The 24,282-nt window shown below is 44.4% G+C and overlaps 1 protein-coding gene across 5 annotated transcripts in view; it reads right to left on the reverse strand.

Annotated features, from left to right (window-relative positions):
• LOC138268435 (serpin B10-like) overlaps positions 1-24,282 on the reverse strand; it is a 207,586-nt gene that overhangs the window by 134,121 nt on the left and 49,183 nt on the right. For 4 of the 5 annotated variants that reach the window (XM_069218062.1, XM_069218101.1, XM_069218081.1 and 1 more), the window contains one exon: positions 3,352-3,544. In XM_069218062.1, coding sequence (XP_069074163.1) covers positions 3,352-3,544 — 193 coding nt within the window. Of the gene's footprint in view, positions 1-3,351; positions 3,545-11,371; positions 11,442-24,282 lie in introns of all 5 variants that reach the window. The other variant, XM_069218090.1, reaches the window with a different exon arrangement.

Below are 24,282 nucleotides of genomic sequence, written 5' to 3' on the forward strand. Positions count from 1 at the left end.
TGAGCTATCAGTCTGAAGCAAGTAGGCAAATCAGAGGTATTACGTAAGAGAGCTTAATAGCCAGCATCGAAAGTAACTCACCGTTTCTACAAAACAGCATCCATTTAGAGGACATGCTTCTCTGTCCTTCAAGGGGCACGCTTCCCGTGTGGCAAGTACTATTTCACCCAAAGACAGATGCAGCACGATGGGCTGCACCAGCATTTCAATTTGAGGGTTCACTCACTTGGAACCACACCCTGATCCCTATGCGAGCAGTGGGTAAATGAGTTATTTGTCTGAAGTGTTTAACGCATCACATTCTGTTGAATGTCTGGCTGAGTACCAGATTCAGGGCGCAACCCTGTACCAGTGCCTGGGTGCATTTTACTCACTCACACTCGACCCCATATTCTCATAAAGCATGGTCTCCTCCACGAGGAGCACAGTCACTGAAGGAAAACGTTAGTTAAAGCTGTTAGTCAATGTCAGTAGCACATATTTGGTTGGTGGGATTAACCTCCAAGCTGAGGAAACTCATTTTATATATTTTTTTCTGCGAAACATTTTGTAGCTACTACAAACTGGGGAAACAAATAGCCACTTAAAAAGGTTTTCTCCAGTTTTTCACCCTTATCAACTTTATTTATTGATTTATTTATAATATTTGGATTTTGCTATTGTGCACAGTAAAACTGAATTGTCTGTCAGTATTTTTCATTAGAGGAGAAATTCAGTTTTTGTACGCCTGGGATGGGAATGAGTGGGGCAGGTGTGGGCTCCCGCAGAGCCGAACTATCCCCTCCGCCCGGCTGATTGACTTTAGATTAGGTTTGCAGCACCATAACCCTGACACAAGAAATCTGCATTGTACAATGTCATACCTGCCCACATGTCATACCTGGTCTCCTTGCACATCATGTTAGCACTGATCTTTCCAGGCGGCTGGGGCGTGTGTCATAACCCGTGGTCCTCAACAGGTTCAGTGGTTTAGTTCGGACCAACTAGAAAAGTGCTGGCTTGGTACCTGCTGGGACAGGACATACCGACATACTTAGGGCCAGATTTATGCTGGCCTTGCGCCGTTTTGTTGCGCCATTAACGTAATTTGTTTTCTGCTAGTGTGGTGTTGGAAGGGGAAAAACGCTGCACCATATTTACAAAGTGGCGCAATGTTTGAATTGTGCTTCTTTTTAACCCCTTGCGCAACATTATGCCTGCGCCAGGCATAATGTATGCAAGAGGGTGTTCCGGCGCTAGGGGGGCCATAAAAATGTCACCAAGGAATCTACCATGGTGGTGTTAAGGGGGGCTCTAAGGGGCGCAGGAAAAGTAGCACTGCTCTAGGTACAGAGACACTTTTTGTAAATCTGTCCCTAAGTGTGACAATTGCTAGTATGCCCCTCAGGTGAGGCTTAGGCCTCAGATTTAAGAGGGGAAGTGTGACAAGTGAGAAGTTGATACAGTGTCGGTGGTGGGGTTTAAGTAGCATGAACGTAAAGCAGACAATCTCCTCATTCATCAGGGTAGATTGCTCACACCTGAGGACAGTTGCAAAATTAGCATTAATATTTGATTGGTGACATATATATGTAAACGATTCTGGTGCATAATAAACAGTCACTGGTAAGAATATAGTAAAGACTTACAAGTGACAGTGTTTCATTAATTGATGAGTTTGTGTGTTCAGGTGTGTGGATGGGTGAGTGGATCAATGCATGAATAAATCAATAGCGGGAAGAAAGGAAAGGCCAAGTCAGTGCATGGATTGATGAGTGAGCGATCTGACTCTGTGGAAGGATGAGTGCAAGTATAGGTGGCTGCTTAGATCTGTGAATCAGTGAGTATATGAATGGGATCTTTAAGATATGTTTGCAAAGTCTCAGGGTGTGATTTTCCTTTAACAGAGCAAGAGGCCTTTGCTCCTCATCCCACAAAATATTGGTTCATCCCACACGTCACAACTTTACTTGAATGCAACTGCTTTTGCACCTGCCACAAGACTAGTGGGGGCTGTTTCACCAAGTGGGACAGGCAGAGATATCCATTGATGGGAAGTGTATTAAGCCAGTTGTGTGCAAGTGGCTTTTACATTCTATTGGAGCTTGCAGTCTGTGAATAGATTGCAAATGTTTACACAGTCAATACCAAAAACCAGTAGACAGCAAGAATCTCCATGGCTCTTTATAATGACAAAGGTTTCTGCAACCAGTCCAGGTTCATCAACCTTTGTTTCGGCTACTTCAGTATTTCTTTTCCTGGGTGATTGGTTGCACCAGAGTGCCGATGCTCTGCACCCACCTGTAATAACAGTGCATCTGTTAACAGAGTATTGACTGTTAATGGATTTCAATCACAAGTAACGGACTTTCCTGGGAAATTGTGAAAAATTGGTCATCTCTGAAGATGGGCACATATAAAAAACAAATAGGTGCCTATCCCTATGGAGACTCATGCACCAATTAAATTAAAGAAATGGCCTCCGCACAGACAATACTCCCAAACCATGAATGGAGGTACAATCAACCAGTGACTGATAAATGTGGGCTGGTTAACATGTGAATGCCACTTACGACAACTGGTTCTCGAAGGAAGCTGAGGTTTTGCCCCCAAGCTCTATTCATGAATTATATAAGATCTACAAAATAGCCAAAACTGTCTCTGCTAGCCCTAAGATGGTTACATCCTTTCAGCACAGGTCCTGTGTGGCGTCATTCATGCACTTTGTGGTGAGTATCTTCCTTGAGGACAATAAGGCAGGCAACGATAGGTCGAGCTTTCTGCTTTCTCACGATGTTACTACACCAGAAAGAACTTTAGAGCAATGATAGTGTGTCTTATCTGAGAATACTGTTGCATTTCTCTGCAGCCGTTTGATGTGGCCTGAACTTACGAAAATGCAATCTTGCTGTTCTTTGGTCTTAAAATAAAGAATTGATCTTTCTTAGCAGATGACATCTAAATTTTACATACCTTGCCTAGTTTTCTGATTGCATTATTCCGATACTCCTTTCAAGTCAAATCTCTCTCACGTATGAACAAATTATTTAGTTGAACATATGACATTTTCACACACAGTGGGAAATACAGTATGGAGAATTGGAGCCAGGTTAAGTAAATTCCACCTACATTTCACCCTACAGACTGATACAAAATATTATTCTTGCTTGCTAATGCGCATGCAGTTTTCATACCGGTCGGTGTAAATGTTGTTATAGAATTACGCTGCTCAAGTGCACGATTGCTCAGAATTGTTGAAAAATGACCATAGCCCAATGCATTTTCAATGAGATGGCTCTGGGTCTTTGTTCAGTTGGCAGACGCTGCATTACATGTGTGTCACTGAGTAGCGTAGATGGCGCTGACACCTACCTCGCCCATCTGGGTAGCAGTGTTTCCACTAGCTCCTCGGTAGACCATTCCCATTGCAGACATGATGCTCAATGGAGAGAAGAAAATGTTTTCATGTTTCTTGCTTTTAGCTATCTCTTTGTAGAACTTGAAACAGAATTCACTGTTTGCTGAGTTCAGCTCCTCCATATTGATTTCTTGAATGAGCGAAAACCTAGAACAGAAAGGAGGAATATTGCAAAATTAATTGAAAATTGGTGTTGCTAGGCAGTTTGAAGGTCGCATACAGATAGAGAAATGTACGTTCTTCGATACACTCTACAGAGTTTAGAAAAACAGTATTGCAGGTTTGATACCAAAACTTTCCAGGGCGCACGTTCAAGTTGACCTGTTGCATGTGGTTTCAACTGGATCTAGTTGTGGGCAATGGACATATGGACCTTTAAAGTCAAAAAGGCAAACATATTTATGATGGTAACAAACAATACCAGCTGAAGTCCCCTGACATCATCAGACACCGCTATCAACAGTCTGTTCTAAGATGTAAAAAGCATCAATAGTAATTTTCGCCGTAGCTGTTGGATGTTTATTTCCCCCAACAGGGTTTACAAGTCTGGATCATTCAGAAAGTCACATTGGCCCATTTTGAGTCAATTATCATTGTCCAATGAGATTACTCATCCCTTCCGTACAATGTTATATTGTGATCGAAGTCATAAGAACTGGAGGACCCTGCGAGTCAGTCTGGCTCTTGGGTTGCTCACATTTTTATGCCAGCAGTGGCAGTTGGCCTATGAGACTGGTGGGTGTGGCCCCAGCACTTTTCAGCGGTCACTCATTCAGATATCAGCTCATCTGAAGGCTTGAACCCAGGCCTGAGTTTATATGGGGCCTTCCTCTGGTGTGAGCACTGCTTGTAGATGGAAGGCTGCTGAGCCACAGCCTCCTTCCACTTGCAGCGCACAAGTTGAAAAAATATCCTGCAGCTTCACCTGCAGGAAGGGCGGTGCATGCAGTAACACTAACACAGCCCAAGAACTTCCATGACCCTTCCCTTCTTTGTTGATTTGCTGAGTAGATCAGACTGTTATTCGTAAAGTGCTTGGTCTCACGCAGTCTGGAAGGGTGGGGAAAGAGTAGTTACCTTGGAGGTGGGTGCAGTGAATGCTGATAGACTTTCAGGAGATCTTCTGGGGGACACAGGCCACACGTTCACAGGGGGAGGGGTGAGACTTACACACCTCCTCTCCTTCAAGGCCCCAGACCAATGCACAGCATGCTCAGTTTCTTCTTCTTGGTCACTCCTAAAGCGTCTAAACTACTAGAGACAGCTTCCAGAATGTCGGGAGGCAGTAGAAGACATCTCAACCGTTTTTCTCAGTCATGGCTCCAGCATAAACCTAAGTTCCCACTGAGAACTGGGGGTTGGAGGTTCTCGTCCAAAGATGTCCTTCTTGTCCTAGGTTTTACTGTGGGTTACAAGAGGCAAGCTAACCTGGCACTTTGAGATCCACTTCTAGGGGTTGAGAACAGGTGAGAGAGAACAAAGGTCATGGTCCTTTCCCAGGCCGACAGCAAACAGACTTCTTCTCCTTCTTCCTCTTGTCACCTTCAAGTCAATTCGTGCTCTGATTCAGAGGTGGTGGTGGTGAAGATAATAGTGCGCTTGCAGGGGTTTGTGGAGTGTTTTGAACCTATTCCCACACAGGTCCCTCGATTGACCCTTCCCAACATTTCAGTAGCTCTCCTTACTTAATATAAAAACAATCACAGGAAGGCTCATTTCAGGAGTTTCCCAAAATGGCAGAATTCTACTATCTCTCTAAAAGCTCTTTCAGGTGAACATCTAAAGCAGGGCAGAGGTCTGTGCTGTCACATAAGCATGTCACTGGTGGAGGGTCTTGTCCACCCTTTCAGTCACGTGAGATCAACATCCCTGGCCTCTTCTCCCATTCCTGAGATAAATGCAGATTGATATTCCTGCAATTAAATTTCTCCTGTCCGCCTGGCTGGTACTATCCACAGTCCAGCTGCCCCAGGACGTCCTTTGTTCTCCGGGAAGTCCTGATGGGACTTTCACACTTAATCCAAATCAAGTGAGGAATCTAATTGGAGTCACAGCTGCTTGCTATGGCCCACATAGAGAAGAACCTCTTCGAAAATCGTCTTTGTAGCTCTTCCTTCAAAAATGTAAATTCACTAAGGAACTGGAAATGTAATATGGAATACAAAGATGTACCAATGTTTTTTTTCTTCTAGTTAGTCTTTAACCTGAGATAGACATAGGAGATTTAATGAGTAAAGTCATTTAATGATTTGCATGGCAGAGATGGTGCAAGCTACCTACTTAGCATGTCTCATTCTATACATTATATACCTAGGACTTCTGGGATCCGTGGCACTGTTTAAAGGTGATTTCATTCGTAGCAGAAGTAGGATATTCAATATGTTAAAAACAGTTTATCCTAGCATGTGTCTGCTGCAATTTAGGCCTACAGCAGATCACGGCTACAAAGGTACCTCTGATACCATGTTTTAAAGTCTCTTGAGTATGTGAAAAATCCACTCTGCATTTCACAGGTGGTATTTTGATTTCATTCCATTTCTGCAATTATTTTATCTACTACTTTCTATGGGATTCGTATGCTATTGCAATATTCGTCCTCAAATTTGTCTTCTCTCCATCGCTTGCTTTACCAGCGAGGCAAGCAATCCGATAAAATACGTTTTTCAAATGTATTCATGTTAGTTGTTGTCCTTATCATTAAAGAAAGAAGAATCTGACCCAACATTGCATTGCAAACTGACAAGTCTAACAATGCCAAAGACAGAACTGCTCATATCAGCTAATCTAATCTAAGACATTACTTGTATGCAATACTCCTTTAAAATTAGAACATATATGACATCATGTAGGCGCAGTAAACCTCATTAATATGTAATTGTACTTTCATACTTTTAAGTTTTCATAACCCATGAAACAACAAAGGGAATGGACTTACTATTTTGTGATGAGCATTCATGTTGTAGTTCACTGAGATCAGTCTCTTATCAGCAGCTGTGCTGAAACTGAGTAAATAAGAACTTGACGCTGTACCTTGAAGCACATGAATGGGCACGTCTACTTTTGTTTTCTTGTATATCATCTTCGCTACTAATGAACCTTTCCTTTTCAATGGTGTCACTGTAGCCCATGTGTACACTTCAGTTTTCGATGGCGTCAGTTGCGGCAATGGAGATAGTTTATTATATTTCTCCTCAGGCATAATATTTAGTGACGCACCACTGTTGGTAATGAAAGGTATTGAACAACTGTTTATTTTCAGTGTAATCTTCAGACCACGTTTTCAATGACTTTATTGCTTTTACATGTCGGCTTTTCTTTGACTGGTACTTTTCTTCACATGCAGTCAGTCCAACAGGTGCACGTTGTAGGAAAGGGCCCCTTTTGACATGGTTAACCCCCTCCCCACTTTTTGTCTGATATTGATGCTGAGTTGACTGAGAACGTGCTGGGATCCTGCTAACCAGGCCCCATACCAGTGTTCTTTCCCAAAACTGTGCCATTGTTTCTACAATTGGCACACCCCTGGCACACAGCCAAGTTCCTTGTAAAACGTACCAATGGTACCAAGGGCTCTGTGACCAGGGAGGGTCCCCAAGGGATGCAGCATGAAATGTGACTCCCCAAGGGACCCCTCACCAAACACATGCACACTTCCACGCAGCTTGTGTGCTGGTGGGGAAAAAAAGGTCAAGTCAACATGCATTCCTCTCAGGGTGTCATGCCCACAGACCACTGCCTGTGACATAGGTAAGTCACCCCTCTAGCAGTCCTTACAGCCCTAAGACAGAGTGCACTATCCCACAGGTGAGGGCATAGCTGCATGAGCAATATGCCCCTACAGTGTCTAAGTCCATTCTAAGACATTGTAAGTGCAGTACGACCTTATTGAGTATATGGGCTAGGAGTCTGTCATTACAAAATGCACAGCTCCATGATGGCTTCACTGAAGTCTGGGCAGTTTAGTATCAAACTTCTCAGCACAATAAACCCACACTGATGTCAGTGTTGGATTTATTGTAAAATACACACAGAGGGTATTTTAGAGATGCCCCCTGAATTGTATCCAACCCTTTAGTGAAGAACTGACCAGTCTGTGCAGCATGCCACTCACAGACAAGTTTCTGACCTCATGGGATGAAAACCTTTGTGCTCTCAGAGGTCAGAAACAAAGTCTGCTCTGAGTAGAGGTGCTTCACACCTCTCACCTGCAGGAACTGTCAAACTTGGCGATGAGCCTCAAAGGCTCAAGCCTCCTGTTACAGTGACCCAGGGCATTCCAACTAGTTCAGTTTCCCACCACACCCCTCCACCCCCCGGACCAGGCCCCACTTTTAGTGGCAGGGTGGGCAGCAGTTCCAGTGGGAAAATTTGGAAAAACAAGGAGGAGTGACCACTGCAGCTAGGACCACCTCTAGGGTGTCAAGAACTAAAGTGACCCTCTCCTTGCAGAATACTCCATCTTCTTTTGGAGGACTGTGTCCCCCTCCCCAAAGGGAGTGAACACCTGAAGGGTGTAGTCACCCTCAGAGGCAGTAGCCATTGGCTACTTCTCCCTGACCCCTGTAATGCCCCTAAATCTAGTATTTAGGGACTTCCCTGAACCTCACTCACCAGATTTCTGGCACCTTCAAGAAGAAGACAAAAGAAGAAAGAAGAAGGAGTGCTAAGCCGACCCCAGCAGTGAAGACCCCAGGTGACAACGTACTTGGCCCCAGCCCTACTGGCCTGTCTGCAGCTTCAGAAACCCCTGCTCCAAAAAGGCGACGCATCCTGCAGGAGCAACGACCTCTCCAAACTCCCAGAGGACTGCCTAGAAGAGGACCAAGAACTCCAGAGGACAGCGGCACTGTTCACAAGAAAACCTTAAAAATGACTCAAGAACTGCCACGGGTCTGCGAGTCCTGTCTACTCTGCACCCAAAGCCCACAGCCGAGTCCAGGTGGCCCACTGGACCACAGGAGGTCCCCAGACAATTCTGAACTCGAGTCCATCCTGGGTTGACCCCTCTTGGCCACCACAACTACGCCTGCAGCCTAAATCCAGAGGCTCCCTCTTTCCACAACCGGATCCAGTGAAGATTCCAGATGCATGTAGCTACCCCTGCACCCACAGCCCCCAAATCCAACCAAAGGTCCAAAAGAGGCCAGCGGCTGCCTCTCCTCCCTGTCCAGCCTTTGATTTCCTGGAACGGACCCCCTGGACCCAGCCTGCAGCCTCTTTGTGGCCCCAGGGTTCCCTCATAGATAAGCATTAGGTGCACGACAGACGACACTGTGTTTGCACCCTGCACCCAGCTGCCCCTGTGCCGCGGAGGGTGTGTGTTTAGTGCTGACCTGTGACCCTCCCATTGCTGACCTAAACCCCCCCAGGCCTGTGTCCTGAAACTGCGGGTACTGACCTTCTTACCTGCAAGCTCTGCTCAACTAAGTCCCCCTAGTCCTCTTATGACTTCATTGCAACCCCAACACCAACTTTGACCTCTGCACCCAGCCAGCGCTGTGTTGCTGGTGGTGTGTTGTTGGGGTCAACTTGAACTGTGACCAGTGGACCCCCTAACCTCTGAGGACTGGATTAGTAAGTCATGTACTTCCCTGCTTTCTAACCTAACACTGCCCCTAGGACTCTATTGATTCCTATGAAAAATTGCACTGTGTCTACTTTTGAAATCGAAAAGTGTTACTTACTTGTAAACTGTAACATATGTTTGATATATGCCTACATCTGTTCTTACCTGAAACTGAGATCCTCTAGTTCTAGTAATAAAATAATAAAGAATATTTTTGCTATATAAAAACAATTGGCCTAGAGTTAGCCACTGAGTGTACGCCTCATTTATTGACTGTGTGTGTACAACAAATGCTTCACGCTACCATCGGATAAGCCTAACTGCTCGACTACACTATCACAAAAGAGAGCATTAGTATTATCTACTTTAACCTCTGGTAAGCCTCTGGGGAACCCCTGGACTCTGTACACACCATACCTCATTTTGGTATAGTATATACAGTGGCAGCTTCCTACACACATTTTTCTGAGATAAACATCATCAATATTGCACAATTATCTTCTTCACTTTTACTTGTTATTGATACTGATACATTTTTTTACAATAATTTGGATGATAAATGACTTTGTTCGGTGTCGCTTTGTCTCAAATTATGTCATTTGGCCTTGTGGGCTTGTGTCGAACGTCGCCTTTTGGATATTCGGCCGGCCATTTTGTCTTCTCGCTGTGACGCACTTGCTTTTTCCTTCACCTTGCAAACCGTTACAAAATGGTTCTCCCACAGCCTTTGCATATCTGTCTAATGGTGGACATTTACCTTTGTGTGGAAATGACAATCCACACATGAAACACAACTTCTTTGTCCTTAGAGACATCACCTTGTGTCCTTCAGCCTTGTGTTTCTGCTTGCTTTACATGTTCATGACTGACTCACTTTGGGCACCTCCGGCCTCACTGTCAGCAGCTTGTCGATCGCCATTCTCTCCGACAGCCATAAAAACTCACTGCAGACTAAGAGTTTCTCTCAGCATTCGTCATCTGAATGAATCTGACAGGCATCCATCAATAACTCTGAGATGTATTATTTCCTCATCATTGAATTCATTGAATTACAGTGTTTAATGAGCATATATAGCCTCTAAAGAAAATGTGTATATGGTTTCACCAACTCTTTGTTGTTCTTGACTGAAAATGTACCTTTCAGAATCTACATTCGGCACTGGATTGAATTTGAGATTCAAGGGGTCTTTAATTTGGTAGCATATAACTTCATCAGCTCACAGCATTTTCTTTATGACTTCTTTCACACTTTCACCATCAAGATTCTTCAGGTATTTGATAATCTTTTTGTTATCTGTATCTTTTAAAGCATCAATGAGATCATCAAATGTCTCTATCCCAGCAGTCCATCTATCGCCAGTATTTTGTATAAAATGATGGTGGTGATTCCAGAAAGGCAGTAGCATTAATAACCATTTGTGGGCTTACTGACATTAATATTGGAGACCTCTCTAGCTTCATCTGATGCCCATCAGGACCTGTTCCATTCATACCATTAGCCAGGACCTGTGACAAGCTGGCCTCAGGGTCATCTTTTATAACTGTAGGAAATGTGGCCTCTTTCTTGGTCTCCACTGGATGAACAGCCTTCTACTGTTTCAACCACCGCTTCAGGTATGAATGCCTCTGTAAGCACAACCCTGGGAACTTCTACTTGGATCACTTACATGGCAAACTCTCTGGGAAAGCACTGTTTATCTTCGGGTTATGTATCCCCTGTCATGTCGCTTGTTATAGCACCTTCGCCAGCTTGGGTACCCAACAATGAATATGCCACACACGGAGTTTTGTATTACATGTCTTTATTCATCTGCGTGTAACTGCAAACTCAACATTCTAAACCTCCATTCACCTCACCATGTTCTAACACTTACGTCACAGCTGTTCGGAGTCCTTCAGGAGCCAAAAGGGTTCCGTTATTCATACTCACACAACACTGCACTTATATATCCAGTTAATGAGTGAGGCTGTGCCATTGTTTGACTAGCCATAAGGGTTGTATGGTAATGCACAGTCCTCAAAATGTTTGCATCTCTTCAAAGCATTTTACTGGCTTCAAACCCACACCCCCTCTGCACCATGGTACCAATTCACCAAACTAACTAATTTATTTCATGTTTGGTAAATACCCACACTCTATGGGAATAACCGTTCTGATCTCTTGTGCTAACCATCCTTAAATCAGGTCTTAACTCTGGTCCATATCAACCATTTATTGCATTTCTACGAACACTCAGCTGCACAAAATTATACATTTTCCAAATATTCATAAAATGAACTAATTTCATTCATTCGACCTCCCTTTAACACTGACATTCACATCCAGTAATACCATATACGTAGTCAAAATTCTGAAATGATAATTTCACCATGTTTTTAGTTATTTTCTTATCCCTTGCTGGCTATACCTTCTGTAAGATAGTCCAGTCTGAAATACTGTACAGATGCGTTTCTGCCACTTTGTGCTTCATCGGTGCACTGTAGAATGAGAAAGCCCTGAAGAGTTAGGAGCACCATCCTCCATTCTCTGGACAAAGTAAAACTGTTCACAAGAATGCAGGTTAATCATCCAACATCTAAGAACTGACACCATGACACACTGTAATAGAGTACCAGTAGGCTTACATTTAAGAAATGAGAATATGAGGTAAAGTAACCAAGTAACACTAGATGGTCAAACTCCTAACTGCTGGCACTCCGCAACATACTGCATCATTCTTTTAGTATAACCTACAATAACTACCAACTAACCTTCCCAAAAGAGCATTTCATTCTCATCAATGTTAAAAGCTGATCTGATTACCTCAACGCTTACCCTTTCCACACCACTTTTCATCCTTCTGTTATAAGTTGTTTACATAAGTATCAATGTCAATATGAACACGTTTCTGTAGGGCAATGTGCTTGGAAGTGCAGCAAGCTGAAGTGTTGCTATAGAAATCATCTCAAAATAAAGAAATGTATTAATGGACAGAGGGGGTTATTACAACTTTGGAGGAGGTGTTAATCCGTCACAAAAGTGACGGTAAAGTGACGGATATACCACCAGCCGTATTAAGAGTCCATTATATCCTATGGAACTCGTAATACGGCTGGTGGTATATCCGTCACTTTACCGTCACTTTTGGGACGGATTAACACCTCCTCCAAAGTTGTAATAACCCCCAGAATTTGTTCTGTGCAGTGTTCGAAAACATTTGCAATAAAGTATCTCATTCAAAAAGTGTACTGAAATTATTTGCATATGTTCTGATTTGGCTTTGTAAAGTCAATTGTCAAACAGTTAATTTAAATTTAAGAACCAAGGCACTGGTTTGGTGCATAGTTTTACAAAAGGAGTAAAGTTGACAAAAATGCTGTAATCTTCCTCGGAGGTGATATTTGGTGGGTGTGTTCATTCAGAAAGAACACTGTGTAAAATGTGAGGGTGTTGCTCTCTGATAACCTCAAATACGTATTGCACATATGAAGGCATGTATTGTATGTGAAATGTGAGCAGCAGAGTGACAAATGAATAATTCCTAATCACATACAAAATATGTATAGCGGTGAGCCATACTTCCACTCACTACCGAACCTTGTCATCATACCTACTCTAGAGAAACAGCACTAATGGTGAAACAGATGTCCTGGGCTTCCAAGCTTCATCAGAAGCCTGTAGACTGAAGACCAAATCCTCCCTCCCTGTTGGAACTCCACTTGCTCTGTATGTCAGAGGAAACCATCTTCAAAACCAGTTGCATCATCTACAAAGCCATCACGGCCAGCACCTCCACATTTCTGACTGACAAGCTCACATTTTCTGGTAGCTCTCAGAAAATCTGCAGCCAGGAAAACATCAGACTGGAGAAGAAGTTCAAAAAAAGGAAAAAAGGCACGTTTTTCTCCATCCATGCAAAAAGGATCTGTTCCAGCCTCCTCCAATTTAGGTAAAAGCTGAAGACACACCTTTTTTAAAGAACAGTACATAACAACACAGTCATGGTCCACTTCCACTCTCAGAAACCAACTACAGTTGACTCTTTCTTTGTCACTGACAATTACAAGTCTCCTCTGCTTGTCGGCTATGTTTTCGCTAGAGAAATACCGCAAAAATAGACACATACATATTTAAGGTCAGTTAAAAAGACAGTGCAATTCTTACAAATAAATGACCAACTCCCTCATGCGAATTAAAAGACCTCCAAAACTGATTTTATTTTGCCCCCCTCCCCCACATGGCGTAGAAATGTGTAAGAGTACCTTTGCAGTTTGGCAATCTACTATATCTATCACCTAGCAAAGACTACCAGGTACAGCCGTGAGTGGAATACGAGTAAGGTCTAGCCTGTGTTTCAAACTCAAGTTTCTCTATAATAGGATCTATTTACACAGCGCACCCCATAAAGAGAGTTCCATCTTGGGGCCAAAATAATTTATGCTATTATTACACATCCCAAAAGGATTTAATGTGGCATATTCATGGTATTTCACATTGTTGTGCTCATTTTTCATGTTTAATAGTTAGGGGTTAGAACTCTTCTATGGTTTTTTTCTTCGTTTTCTGTTGTTACCCTGTTCTAGTTACTTTTTCCTTCATAGTGGAGAATACCTCCAATGAGCATTCAGCTTGAAATCCTGTTCTGCTGCACTTGAGCCACTCCATGCTTTATCTGTGCAGTGTAGATATGGTTCCTGAGCACACCAAGGGGCATATTTACAATCCCCTAGCGCATCCTGGCGCTACGTTAGCGTATTTTTTTCTTTTTACCCTAATGTGGCATTAGGAAAGCATTTTTGCCGGTCCAATTTGCAAAGTGGCACACATTATGCCACTTTGCACCCCCTTGTGCAACATTATGCCTGCGCCAGGCATAATATATGCAAAGGGGGCGTTCGGCACATGGAGGCCAGAAAAAATGGCGCAGTGAAATCTACAAGATTTCACTGCACCATTTTTTCCTTCATTTTAACGCCTGCTAAGACCAGGTGTTAAAATGGCGTACCCATTGAAATCAATGGGCCTCCCTGCACTTTACTGCACTAGCGTCAACATTTTTTACGCTAGTGCAGCAAAGCGCCGCAATAGCGGCAAAATGTTTGACACTATTGTCCTAATGAGAGGCATGGTGCACCGTATTGTAAATACGGGGTACCCATGGTGTCTTTAGGTGGGGCAAGGGTGACGCAAGAAAAGCCCCCAAGTGTCCAGACATAGACCTCACGCCGCACCTCTGTACTGCACCCGAAAGACGCAGTGGTGCATCTGAGGCTGCTTCTGTGCTGTGTGAACATGTTGTAGCCTGGTAGTCCGCACTGGACTGCTCCTGTCAGAGTGGGGCAGACTGACTCTCATACAACTGTCAGTCTCTGTAAGGACACAGCGGAATACAGTGTTGGAATGCAGTTCGGTGTGGACACCACAGGTAGGCCCGAGGTGAATCTTTCCTTTCAGGGTCCATCAAATCTCTGAGTGGGATTCGAAGTTGAAAGTTCATGCAATCACTCAATGGCCTGGACTCTCTCAGAGATTGGCGGGAGATTCAGTGGTGTTCACAGTCAGACTTAAGGGGCTCTCCAAATACAAAGAGTTTCCCATTTTAAAGTCCTTTGTTGGGGGGTCAGTGAGACAGCGTCGATTTAAGAGAGATGGCCGACAGGGAAAGGAAGAGAATGAAAAAACAGAAGAGAAAGAGGGGATGGGATGTTGCCTGAAAAGAATTGTCTGGGAGTGAGAGATGTGTGAATGAAGGATTGAGGTCTAATTTAGGTCTAACTTGGAGGCTGGCCTTAAAGGGACATTCACCATAAAATAAGAGAAGTCCTATTTCCATTCTCACTCCACTTAAGAGGGTGGAAAGTGGCTTTCTGGTGATGCAGTGCTGCCGTTCTACATGTGGAAATACCATTTCCAATGTTGCCTCTTCCATGGCACACTGCCATGTACATTATAACAATCTGCCATGAATGTCCCTGACGTGCTGGAAGACGCCTGCAAGCATGCCAAGGGAGTGTCTGATATAGGTGTGGCATGCGTTTCCAGTACCCACATTTCCAGTGGTAATGCACCCGCATAATGAGAAGTTTGAGCCTGTCTGTACGTTTTGTGGAACCCGGACCTAGTTTGTCTCTCCACATCTAACGTCTGCACAACCTGTTCACCCTGAAGGAAATCTCTCCTGTCCAAAGAAACTGTGTAATTTGAGGGTTGGTTCTGCTGTGTGAGGCCTGAGTCTTTGTTCTGTCTGAAAACTAAAAGCTCTAGGTCAAATAAGTGCCGGTCCCCAAAGATGAGTGCCAGTAGGTCCCACCTGCAACCACTGGCTCAAATTAAACAGTGAAATTGGCATTGTAACGTATACCCCACAGACATACATGTCAAGATGATATAAATACACTTGCAGCAAGATTACTTCTCTCAGACGGACCTCGTATCTGGATCTATGTCGGTTCTCTAAAAGTGCACAACCTTGTACCTGGGCAAGCTTACAGTGCCTATGTTGTGTTACCGTACGGTATTGTATGTCATGTTATGTTAGGCTAAGTGTACTTGTAAAGCACGCATATCACCCAGAAGGGTATCCTGGGGATGAAGAGAAGGGAGACAAGAGTCATTGCAACATTTTACAACGAACGATCAAGAAGGCAGCAGAACCAGACTATGCAGAGAATATTTGGCATCTTTTAAGGGCGTTTCTTATCTGCCTAAAAATCTTTGTCGGCGTGTGCGCAATGCTGCATATTTCACAACATAGTTATGAGGCGCGGCCAACAGATGGCACTGGAAGACTTCACACTGCCCAAGGCGCCAACGCATGAACCTGGCACGGAAGGACACGTGGGAGAAGTCAGACAAGAACGGATTCCTGGCATTTCTAAGTGTACCCAGGCCCATGCTAACCTTAGGTGGGTGTAAAGCATCTACTAGGGTCGCATCAAGGCCCATTGAGAACCTCAGCCAAATATGTACCAAAAGGCAGCATCTCTGAATGAATGGCTAACCCAGCACTTGCGGATTAGCATCTGTTCTGTGTTGTCCTGATAATGCCCTGGCAAAATCGGCAATGGTGGTGATTGTTTTTACACCCTTCCAGAGAGGCTGCAAACACACCTGGTTCTTTACCGTGATATTTTGAATGTATCTTTCCCAAATTAACATGCTTGCTCAAAGCTCAAATGATATTACGCTTTTCTGTGTTTAGCTCTAACTTCAGCACGCGGGATAACAGTTGGCTCCTTTTTGTGTGGTGTTTGAGTGGGTGGGTTCCCCAACAGGGAGGGGGCACTCGATGGCAATTGCTCCAAGGAGAGACGCTTCCAAGCGAACACCATTCGCATCTGTCTGGACATATTTTTCTGACTGGAACGAACAGGGCAACCAGTTCCCTAGAAAAATGGGGCAATCTGTAATTCCCTCCGTTATTTTTTCAACAAATCGCATATTGGGATGTTATGACGGGAAGATGAATTAAAAACCTTTGTGTAAATTATTTCATTCTCCAATAATATTTTTTGGGACGATTTACGTTGTCAGGGAGCTTATGTCATCAATTCATAAATAAACATCTATGAATGAAGAGAAAACATCGCACTTATTCTGAACTATAATTTCATACCACAATTGAACAATCTGAAAATGGACACAGTTCTCAATCTGTTGTCAATAACGTATAAAACTCCCAAACTGCATATAAACTGCAGTTGTATGTAATAATTTAAGCAGTCTGGAAACAGACATATCAATCTGTTTTCAATGGCTTGTGGTTGCCCGGGAAGGCAACCGTTTGCAGTTATTTGGCTCGGTATCTGCACCACATTCACAATAGTAATTAGAAGGTATTGTTAGAAATGAGGTCTCTAGTTGGCAGAGGTATGCACCCTGTCCAAGTAGGGACCACAATCCTAGTCAGGGTAAATCAGATACACACTTTAAATTAACCTGTGCTCACCCTCTGGTAGCTTGGCATAAAACAGTCAGTCTTAACTTAATAGGCAATGTGCAAAGTATTAAAGCAACACTTAAAATGCAGTAACAGTGAAAACACCACATAAAGACTCCACACCAGTTTAGAAAAATAGATAATATTTATCTGAGTAAACAAGACCAGAACTACAAAAATCCAATAAATAGAAGTTGATAATTTTTAAAGATTAAATGTAAAAACACTGTTTATAATTTACTAGCGGTCAAAAGGTTACTTGAGTTCGCGAAGGACCAGTACAAATCCAAAGTTCAGGCCGATTGCGATGGAGGGCCGGCCGGCTATATAACCCATGCAAGGTCTGCTAAAAAAGTCCCTGGTATTGAGCAAAGCATTGATGTCAAGAGCACAATGCATTGCTATTTTGCACGCAGTTGAGTCTATGCATCGGAGATGAGCCTCGCATGTGATGCTGAAGGATCGGCGCTGCATCATCATCGAGCTCCACAGATGGTGTTGAAGGATCATCGATGCGTCATCATCGAGCCTTACAAACAGTGTCAAAGGATGGGCTCAGCATTGTAGTTGAGGAGCAATGCATTGGCTTTAGTCACGCAGTCGGGTCGATTTGCCAGAGTTTGCAGAAAACAGTTGTAGAACCCACTTCTGAGGCTGAGGATTGGAGGGACTACCTCAGGCAAGCATAAGACTCACAGGAGGCAGAGTCCAGTAGCAGAACCAAAGTTGAGAGCAGTCTTGATATCCCTGAGACTGCAAGAACAGGGGGCAAGCCAATAAGCCCTTGGAGAAACTTGGGTTCAAGGTTGTATAGAGCAGGACCAGTCCTTCTCACTCCCAAGCAAGAAGCAGCAAGCAGCAGGCCAAGGCAGCAGAGCAGGTAGCAAAGTGGCAGCCCCTCTTACTGCACAGCAATCAGCAGACCAACACAGCAATGAGGTTAGCAAAGTGGCACTCCCTCCTGTCAGCACAGCAGATCTTCCTCCTGACAGAATGTCCTTGGTTCACAGCAGAGTTCTGATTTGGTGGAGTTTGGGGTCTAGTACGGACACCCAAATGTGACTCTGAAGTGGGGGAGACTTCAAAGGGGCATTTGAAGCCCTTTGTGTGGTGAGAGGCACATCCCTATTCAGGTGTGTCAGCTCCTCCCCTTCCATCTAGCCCAAGAATACCCATCATCCTGGTGATGGGCCATCAGGATGCAACTGTCACACCTTTGCTCCCTTTTTTGTGTGACTGTCTAGAGGGAATGCTAAAAGCCTAGCTGTTATCCACCTCAGGCTTGTACTCAAAGACAGGCAGAGGCACAGAATAGTTAAAGTCTGAAAATGCCAACTTTCTAAAAGTGGAATTTTCAGACTTACAATTTAAAACCCAAGTTCACCATACGTTGTGGTTTTAAATTTTGAGCCCATAGCCACCAAACTCCATAACTCTATATTTTCCCAATTTGAATTTACACTTTAAAGATGTTTTAAGACAATCCCAATGTTAACCTACAGGTGAGATAGGCCGCGCAGTAGTGAAAAAACAAATTTGATAGTCTTTCACTACGAGGACATGTTAAACTTAAAAGTACACGCCTCACTGTCTAAATACATTGCATTATGCTCTCGGGGTTAACTTGGGCCTAATTTATGGGTGGGACATATGCTATGAATAGGAAAATGTGGGCCTGGCAAGTGGATACACTTTAGTATGGCCTAGAACAATAAGATGTACTAGGCTCAGCACGCACAGTTGATGCCCAAACAGGCTTCAGAGTAAACCAAAGGCAATCGGAATGGAATCAGATAGTCAATAACTTATAAACATGGAATGCAACAACAGTTTGAGGCAAGAGTTGTAGTAGTCCAAGAGAATGAAATTGCTTGTAGATCAGTTGGGTTGTACAAGTGTTACATCACACTTGAAATGACATTAGGTTGACATTCCGATCTTCAAAGAATTTTTTATGATTTCATGTTTACTCTGAAGCCTGTTTGGGCATCAGCTGTGCATGCTGATACTAGTACATCTTATTGTTGTAGCTTATTCTAAATTGTTTCATGAGCTCCGACAGGGCTAATTTCAGCACTACATGCTAAGTTTGTTTACAATTTCCCAATAAGCATATAGGTTTTATTAACACTATGTAATTTGAGTGCACCACGAGTATTGTTAGTTAAGTAGATACACTTGCCAGATCGAAATGACAGTTTAAACCCTTCCCACACAAGCTCTGCAATGGCAAGCCTGAGAAATGTTCTTGGGACTATTGAAGTGAGTGGCTCAATCAGTGTTGCAGGCCCACCCATAAGGTATGCCCCTGGGAGCAGGTCCTCCCACCAGTTCCCCCGCAACAGGTCTCCTGACGATTCCGTGCCTTACTCTGGTCTGCATCTTGATCTTCATCTCAATCTCCGCATGGCCCTCTGCTTGATTTTTGCTGCCTTTTCTTTTTTCACTCTGTTTGTGGCCTCTGCCCCCTTAGCCTTTTCACTCCTCATTGCCCCCATTTTCACCTCTGCTTTTGCACTCTGCCTTTCTGCTGTTGCTTTTTTCACTCTATTTTGGCCTCTGCCACTTTAGATTTTTCACTCTGCTCTGCCCCTGGTTTCACTGTTGCTCTCCATTTTGCCTCTTCTGTTTTTACCTTTGCCTAATTCTCACCTTACTCTGCACTCCGCTTGGCCTCTTTTTCTGATTGCTTCCTGTGCCCCCGCTCGCTTCCCACCTTTTTCAACTCTCACACCTCCTGCCACCCAGCACCCCTCCGTCCCCACAGGACCTACTTAGTGAAGGCCGCAGAGCAGCCACGCATGGGTTCCACAGAGCCTTCTGTGACACCATCCCCAACATCATCGCACCATGAACCATCGACTCCAACCACTACATCCTACTCAGTAACCTCAATCTCCACATTGACTACCCCAACAATACCAGCTCCATCACTCTCCTACAGAGCATGAGCAACATTGGCCTTGCCCAATTGGTCACTGGACCCATGCACAAAGGAGGACACACACTCCACCCCATCTTCACCTCCAGCAACAGAGTCAAATTCAGTCACGTCACAGAACTCACATGGTCTGACCACACCATTGTGCACTTTACCGTCTCTGGAGCACAGCAGACCATCACCAAGCACCACAGCTCTAATCATCGTAGCGGGAGCAAATTGACAGTGGACTCAGGCCCTCAGCACCTCAAAACGCAAGGCCTCATCAGACCTAGAACAGGCATCCAGAACCTCTCCACCTGAATCACCGAATGCGCCAACAGAGTCACCCCACTGAAGCCAGCCAGATCCACTAAAACCACAGGACGAGCCAGCTGGTATACCCCAGAGCTCAGAACCACCAAGTGCACCTGCTACAAACTCGAAAAACAATGGCAATTCACCCAGAACCCTTCAGACAGAGCCACCCACAAAGGCGCTCTTAGTGATTGCCACTGGCAAATCAAGTAATCCAAGAGAGCAGCCATCACAGCCCCCATTAACACAGCAGTCAACTGCACTAAAGAACTGTTCAAAATTGTGAAAGAATACTCCAGCCCAGCAGCCACAGAACACAATCCACCCCTCTCAAGAACTCTGTGATACCCTCTCAGACTACTTTCACAACAAGATTGCCACCATCTACAACAACTTAGACCCCCAACCCACATTCCCCAACCTCAGCAGCCTTGACTAATCAGCACACAGCAGCAGCTCGATTACCACATGGACACAGCTCACCACTCAATTTACCTCGGCCATCCTGTCTTCCATCCACTGCCGAGCACAAACCGACCCATACCTCCACCACCTGTTCAACCTCGGAACCAACCACATCAGCACGGAACTCACCAACATCATCAACACCTCCGTTGCCATGGCAGTCTTCCCAGACAAATGGAAACATGCAGAAATCAGACCACTCCTAAAGAAACCATCCGCCGAACTCAACAAACTCAAAAAAGATCAACCGATCTCTCAGCTCCCCTACACTTTAAAGTACTTGAGAAGGCCACCAATCATCAGCTCACAGAATACTTGGAACAAAACAACCTGCTTTACATCTCACAATCAGGATCCTGTGCCAACCACATCAGGGAGACTGCATTCATTGCAGCCACAGATGACATCAGAACATTTCTCAATTGCAGAGAGACTGCAGCCTTGATCCTCCTTGGCCTCTTAGCCGCATTCAACAGCATCTTCCACCACACCCTCATCAACAGGCTCCACAACATCGGCATCCGAAAGAATGCTCTCAAATGGATCACCTTCTTCCTGACAGGACGTACTCAGAGCATCCCGCCGCCTCCGCACCCAATAACATCTATGCGGTGTACCCCAAGGATCATCCCTAAGTCCCACATTGTTCAACACCTACATGATCCCACTAGCCGACATTGTCAGATCCCACGATCTCAACATGATATCCTATGAAGATAACACACAGCTCGTCCTATTGCTCACCGAAGACCCCTCCACCCCATGACCGGAGTCACCAACTGGATGAGAACAAACTACCTCATACTTAACTCCGACAAAATGGAAGTTCTGATTTTTGGGAAAAATGCATCCAGATGGGACCTCAGCTGTTGGCCATTCCCATGCCAACAGACCACGCATGCAACCTTGGTATAATCCTTGAGAGCAAATTGACCCTAAAGCAACAAATCAACGGAGTAGCCTCATCCTGCTTCCACACCCTTCACATGCTCTGCAGACTTTTCAGGTGCATCCCAGTCAACATCAGGAAAACCATCACCCAGGACCTCATCACCAGCTGGCTCAACTACCACAATTCACTCTACACCAGCGTCACCCCCAGCTCCTCAAGACTCCAGACCATATAGAACGCAGCAGGTAAACTCACTGTGGAGCTTCCCAAAAGGGCCCACATCACACCCTACTTCAGAAACCTCCACTGGCTCCCCATCCAGAAGAGATGCCAGTTCAAGATCCTCACTCACACATACAAGATCTTACAAGATCAAGGATTGGCCTACATCAACCACCAACTGAACTTCCACCAACCTGCAAGACACTTACATTCCTCCTCACTAGCCCTTGTTCACACTACCCAAATCTGCTGCAGCCGCAACAACCGGGGGCGCTCCTTCTTCTACATCGCTGCCAAGACCTGAAACGACCTGCCCCTCCACCTCCGAACAGCACCCCCCTTTGCAGACTAAAAGAATAATTCAATACATGGCTTTTGACTGCGACCTCACACCCCAGCAACCACATACCCCTAGGGTTGACAGTGCAGCGCTCTACAAATGATTGATTGATTGATTGATTGAATAGCATTTAATTTACGGGCCCTGGGCACAAATAATGCACTTTACTAGGGACTTACCGGTAAATTAAATATGCCAATTGTGGATAGGTCAATATTACAAAGCTAAGAGCAGAAAGCACCTGCACTTTAGCACTGATCAGCAGTGATAAAGTTCCCAGAATCCTAAAGCCAGCAAAAATGAGGTCAGAAAAACAGGAGTCAGAAGGCAAAAAGTCAGGGGATCCCACGCCAGGATATCAGGTCTAACAGGGATGCATTTATGTATGAAACTACAGTTTCTTCTACTCACAGCTTTCAAACCCCTAGCCATAACAACACCTGCTTTTCTACCCTTATAAAACACCAACAGCATTGCCTTAGTTTGAGACTCCCTTGGAACTTGAACCCAGGCCAAATGGTCTCATTGCCACACACACTGATTGGCTCCTGGACAATTGGACCATAATCTTTAAACTAACCAGAAAATAATGTTTTGCTTTGGCGACTTACTTTTCTTTATGATCACTTAGCATACATGAAAAGCATTTGTCATAAACTTCTAGATTCCAGACCAAGGTGCCAAGTCACAAGGCTAATTCTGAGTACCTGAAGTGGACGACTTCACATACTCCGAAATGCCTTAGCTAAATTGCTCTTCATGTATCTAATATTGTGGATAAATTTGTTTTGAAGTGTTACAGCCCTGGTGACCCCCCCCCCCCCCCACACCTTGCTGCCTCATTTCTAATCTTAGAACTAGTCAATCTCTCAAATATTCCTTGATGATTGTAATATATTTTGGCTATGTTTGATCAGTTTCGTCCACTGTTCTGTTGATTTTTAAAAAACATAAGGTCATTGGCACAACGTTTTTTGGGAAGCCCGAATGCTGAAGTTGCCGAATACCAACTCTGCCTATTTCATGCCTCTCTCTTCTACCATCCTACACCTCCAGCCTATTGTTCTCACTTGCGCAGGTTCTTATTCATCCCTTTTTTATTGTTGTCACTATTTTCCTATCTTCTTGTTCTTTCTCCCTTCTCTGCCTTTCTCTCTCTTGCTCTTGGTCAAAGTCTGATGAAAAATAAGTTCAGGTCCAGAAAAATGGCTGCCAGCACCCACCTTCTGCAACCAACAACCAACACAAATTGAGCACTGGCTCCCGCCATCCTTTCTCCAACTGATGTATTACAGACAGACATAAGTTATTTTTTCTAGGAGAGGTTTTTATTGTTCATAATCTTTCCCGTCCCACCCTCAGCATGGTTGGCTGCTTTATGTATCTTGGCACAAGCCGCATCTCACATTCCTAAAGCATCGCGCATACAGAACCTACGCCGCCTGCAAGTGCCCACTTGAAGGCAGAAGGATGCTTTCCGTTTGGCACACTGAAAGCTAAATTGTACATAGTTTGAGTAGGACAACACCCCTAATGAATCAATGTCTCTATTAATGATCAACGGGTTTCCATGGTGACTGACTGAGTTTGGGATATGTCTCTGGCTTCAACGGGTGGGAGGATAATTTAACACCCGAGTTCAAAGCATGTCACTGTCATGCTAAAACGTGTTTTTCTTACCTCAAAAGATGAGCTGATTCAAGCCTAAAACTTGACCTTGCTTTCCTGTTTCTTTTACTTGACGGAGACAATCCCTCTTTTGTTCACTTCAGCTGCCAAACAGAGCATGACACACTGCAGCGAAATACTCCACCCTATTGACGAGAAACTGTCTCTTTGCCCAGTATTGAAAAAAAACAGCATGTAGGTAAAACGATAAACGAACTGAAAGGCAGGTGTGTTTCAAAGGGACAACGCTACACGTGATATCATTGTATTTGTATCTGCTTTGTTCCCCAATAAGCGACTCATCTTAGTTTCGTATTACAGCTCGAGAGCCCCTTCCAGAGGGCTATACCAGCCGTTAAAGGCCCTGTACACAAGTAATAGACATGAACCAGAGGCGAGTTTCCATAACAAAAGAGAGGTTGTGAAGCAGAAGGGCTGCATTGCTAAAAGAGCAGCCCACCCGCTGAGTGTGTAATGTTCTAAATCAAACAGGGTGAATGAGCAGAGGCGTAGCTCGGTCAGTGAAATTGAGGGATGGGATCTTACAATTTTCCTACAATCACGCTGGCATATCA

The sequence above is a fragment of the Pleurodeles waltl genome, chromosome 2_1 (assembly GCF_031143425.1).
Source record: "Pleurodeles waltl isolate 20211129_DDA chromosome 2_1, aPleWal1.hap1.20221129, whole genome shotgun sequence".
Lineage (NCBI taxonomy): Eukaryota > Metazoa > Chordata > Amphibia > Caudata > Salamandridae > Pleurodeles > Pleurodeles waltl.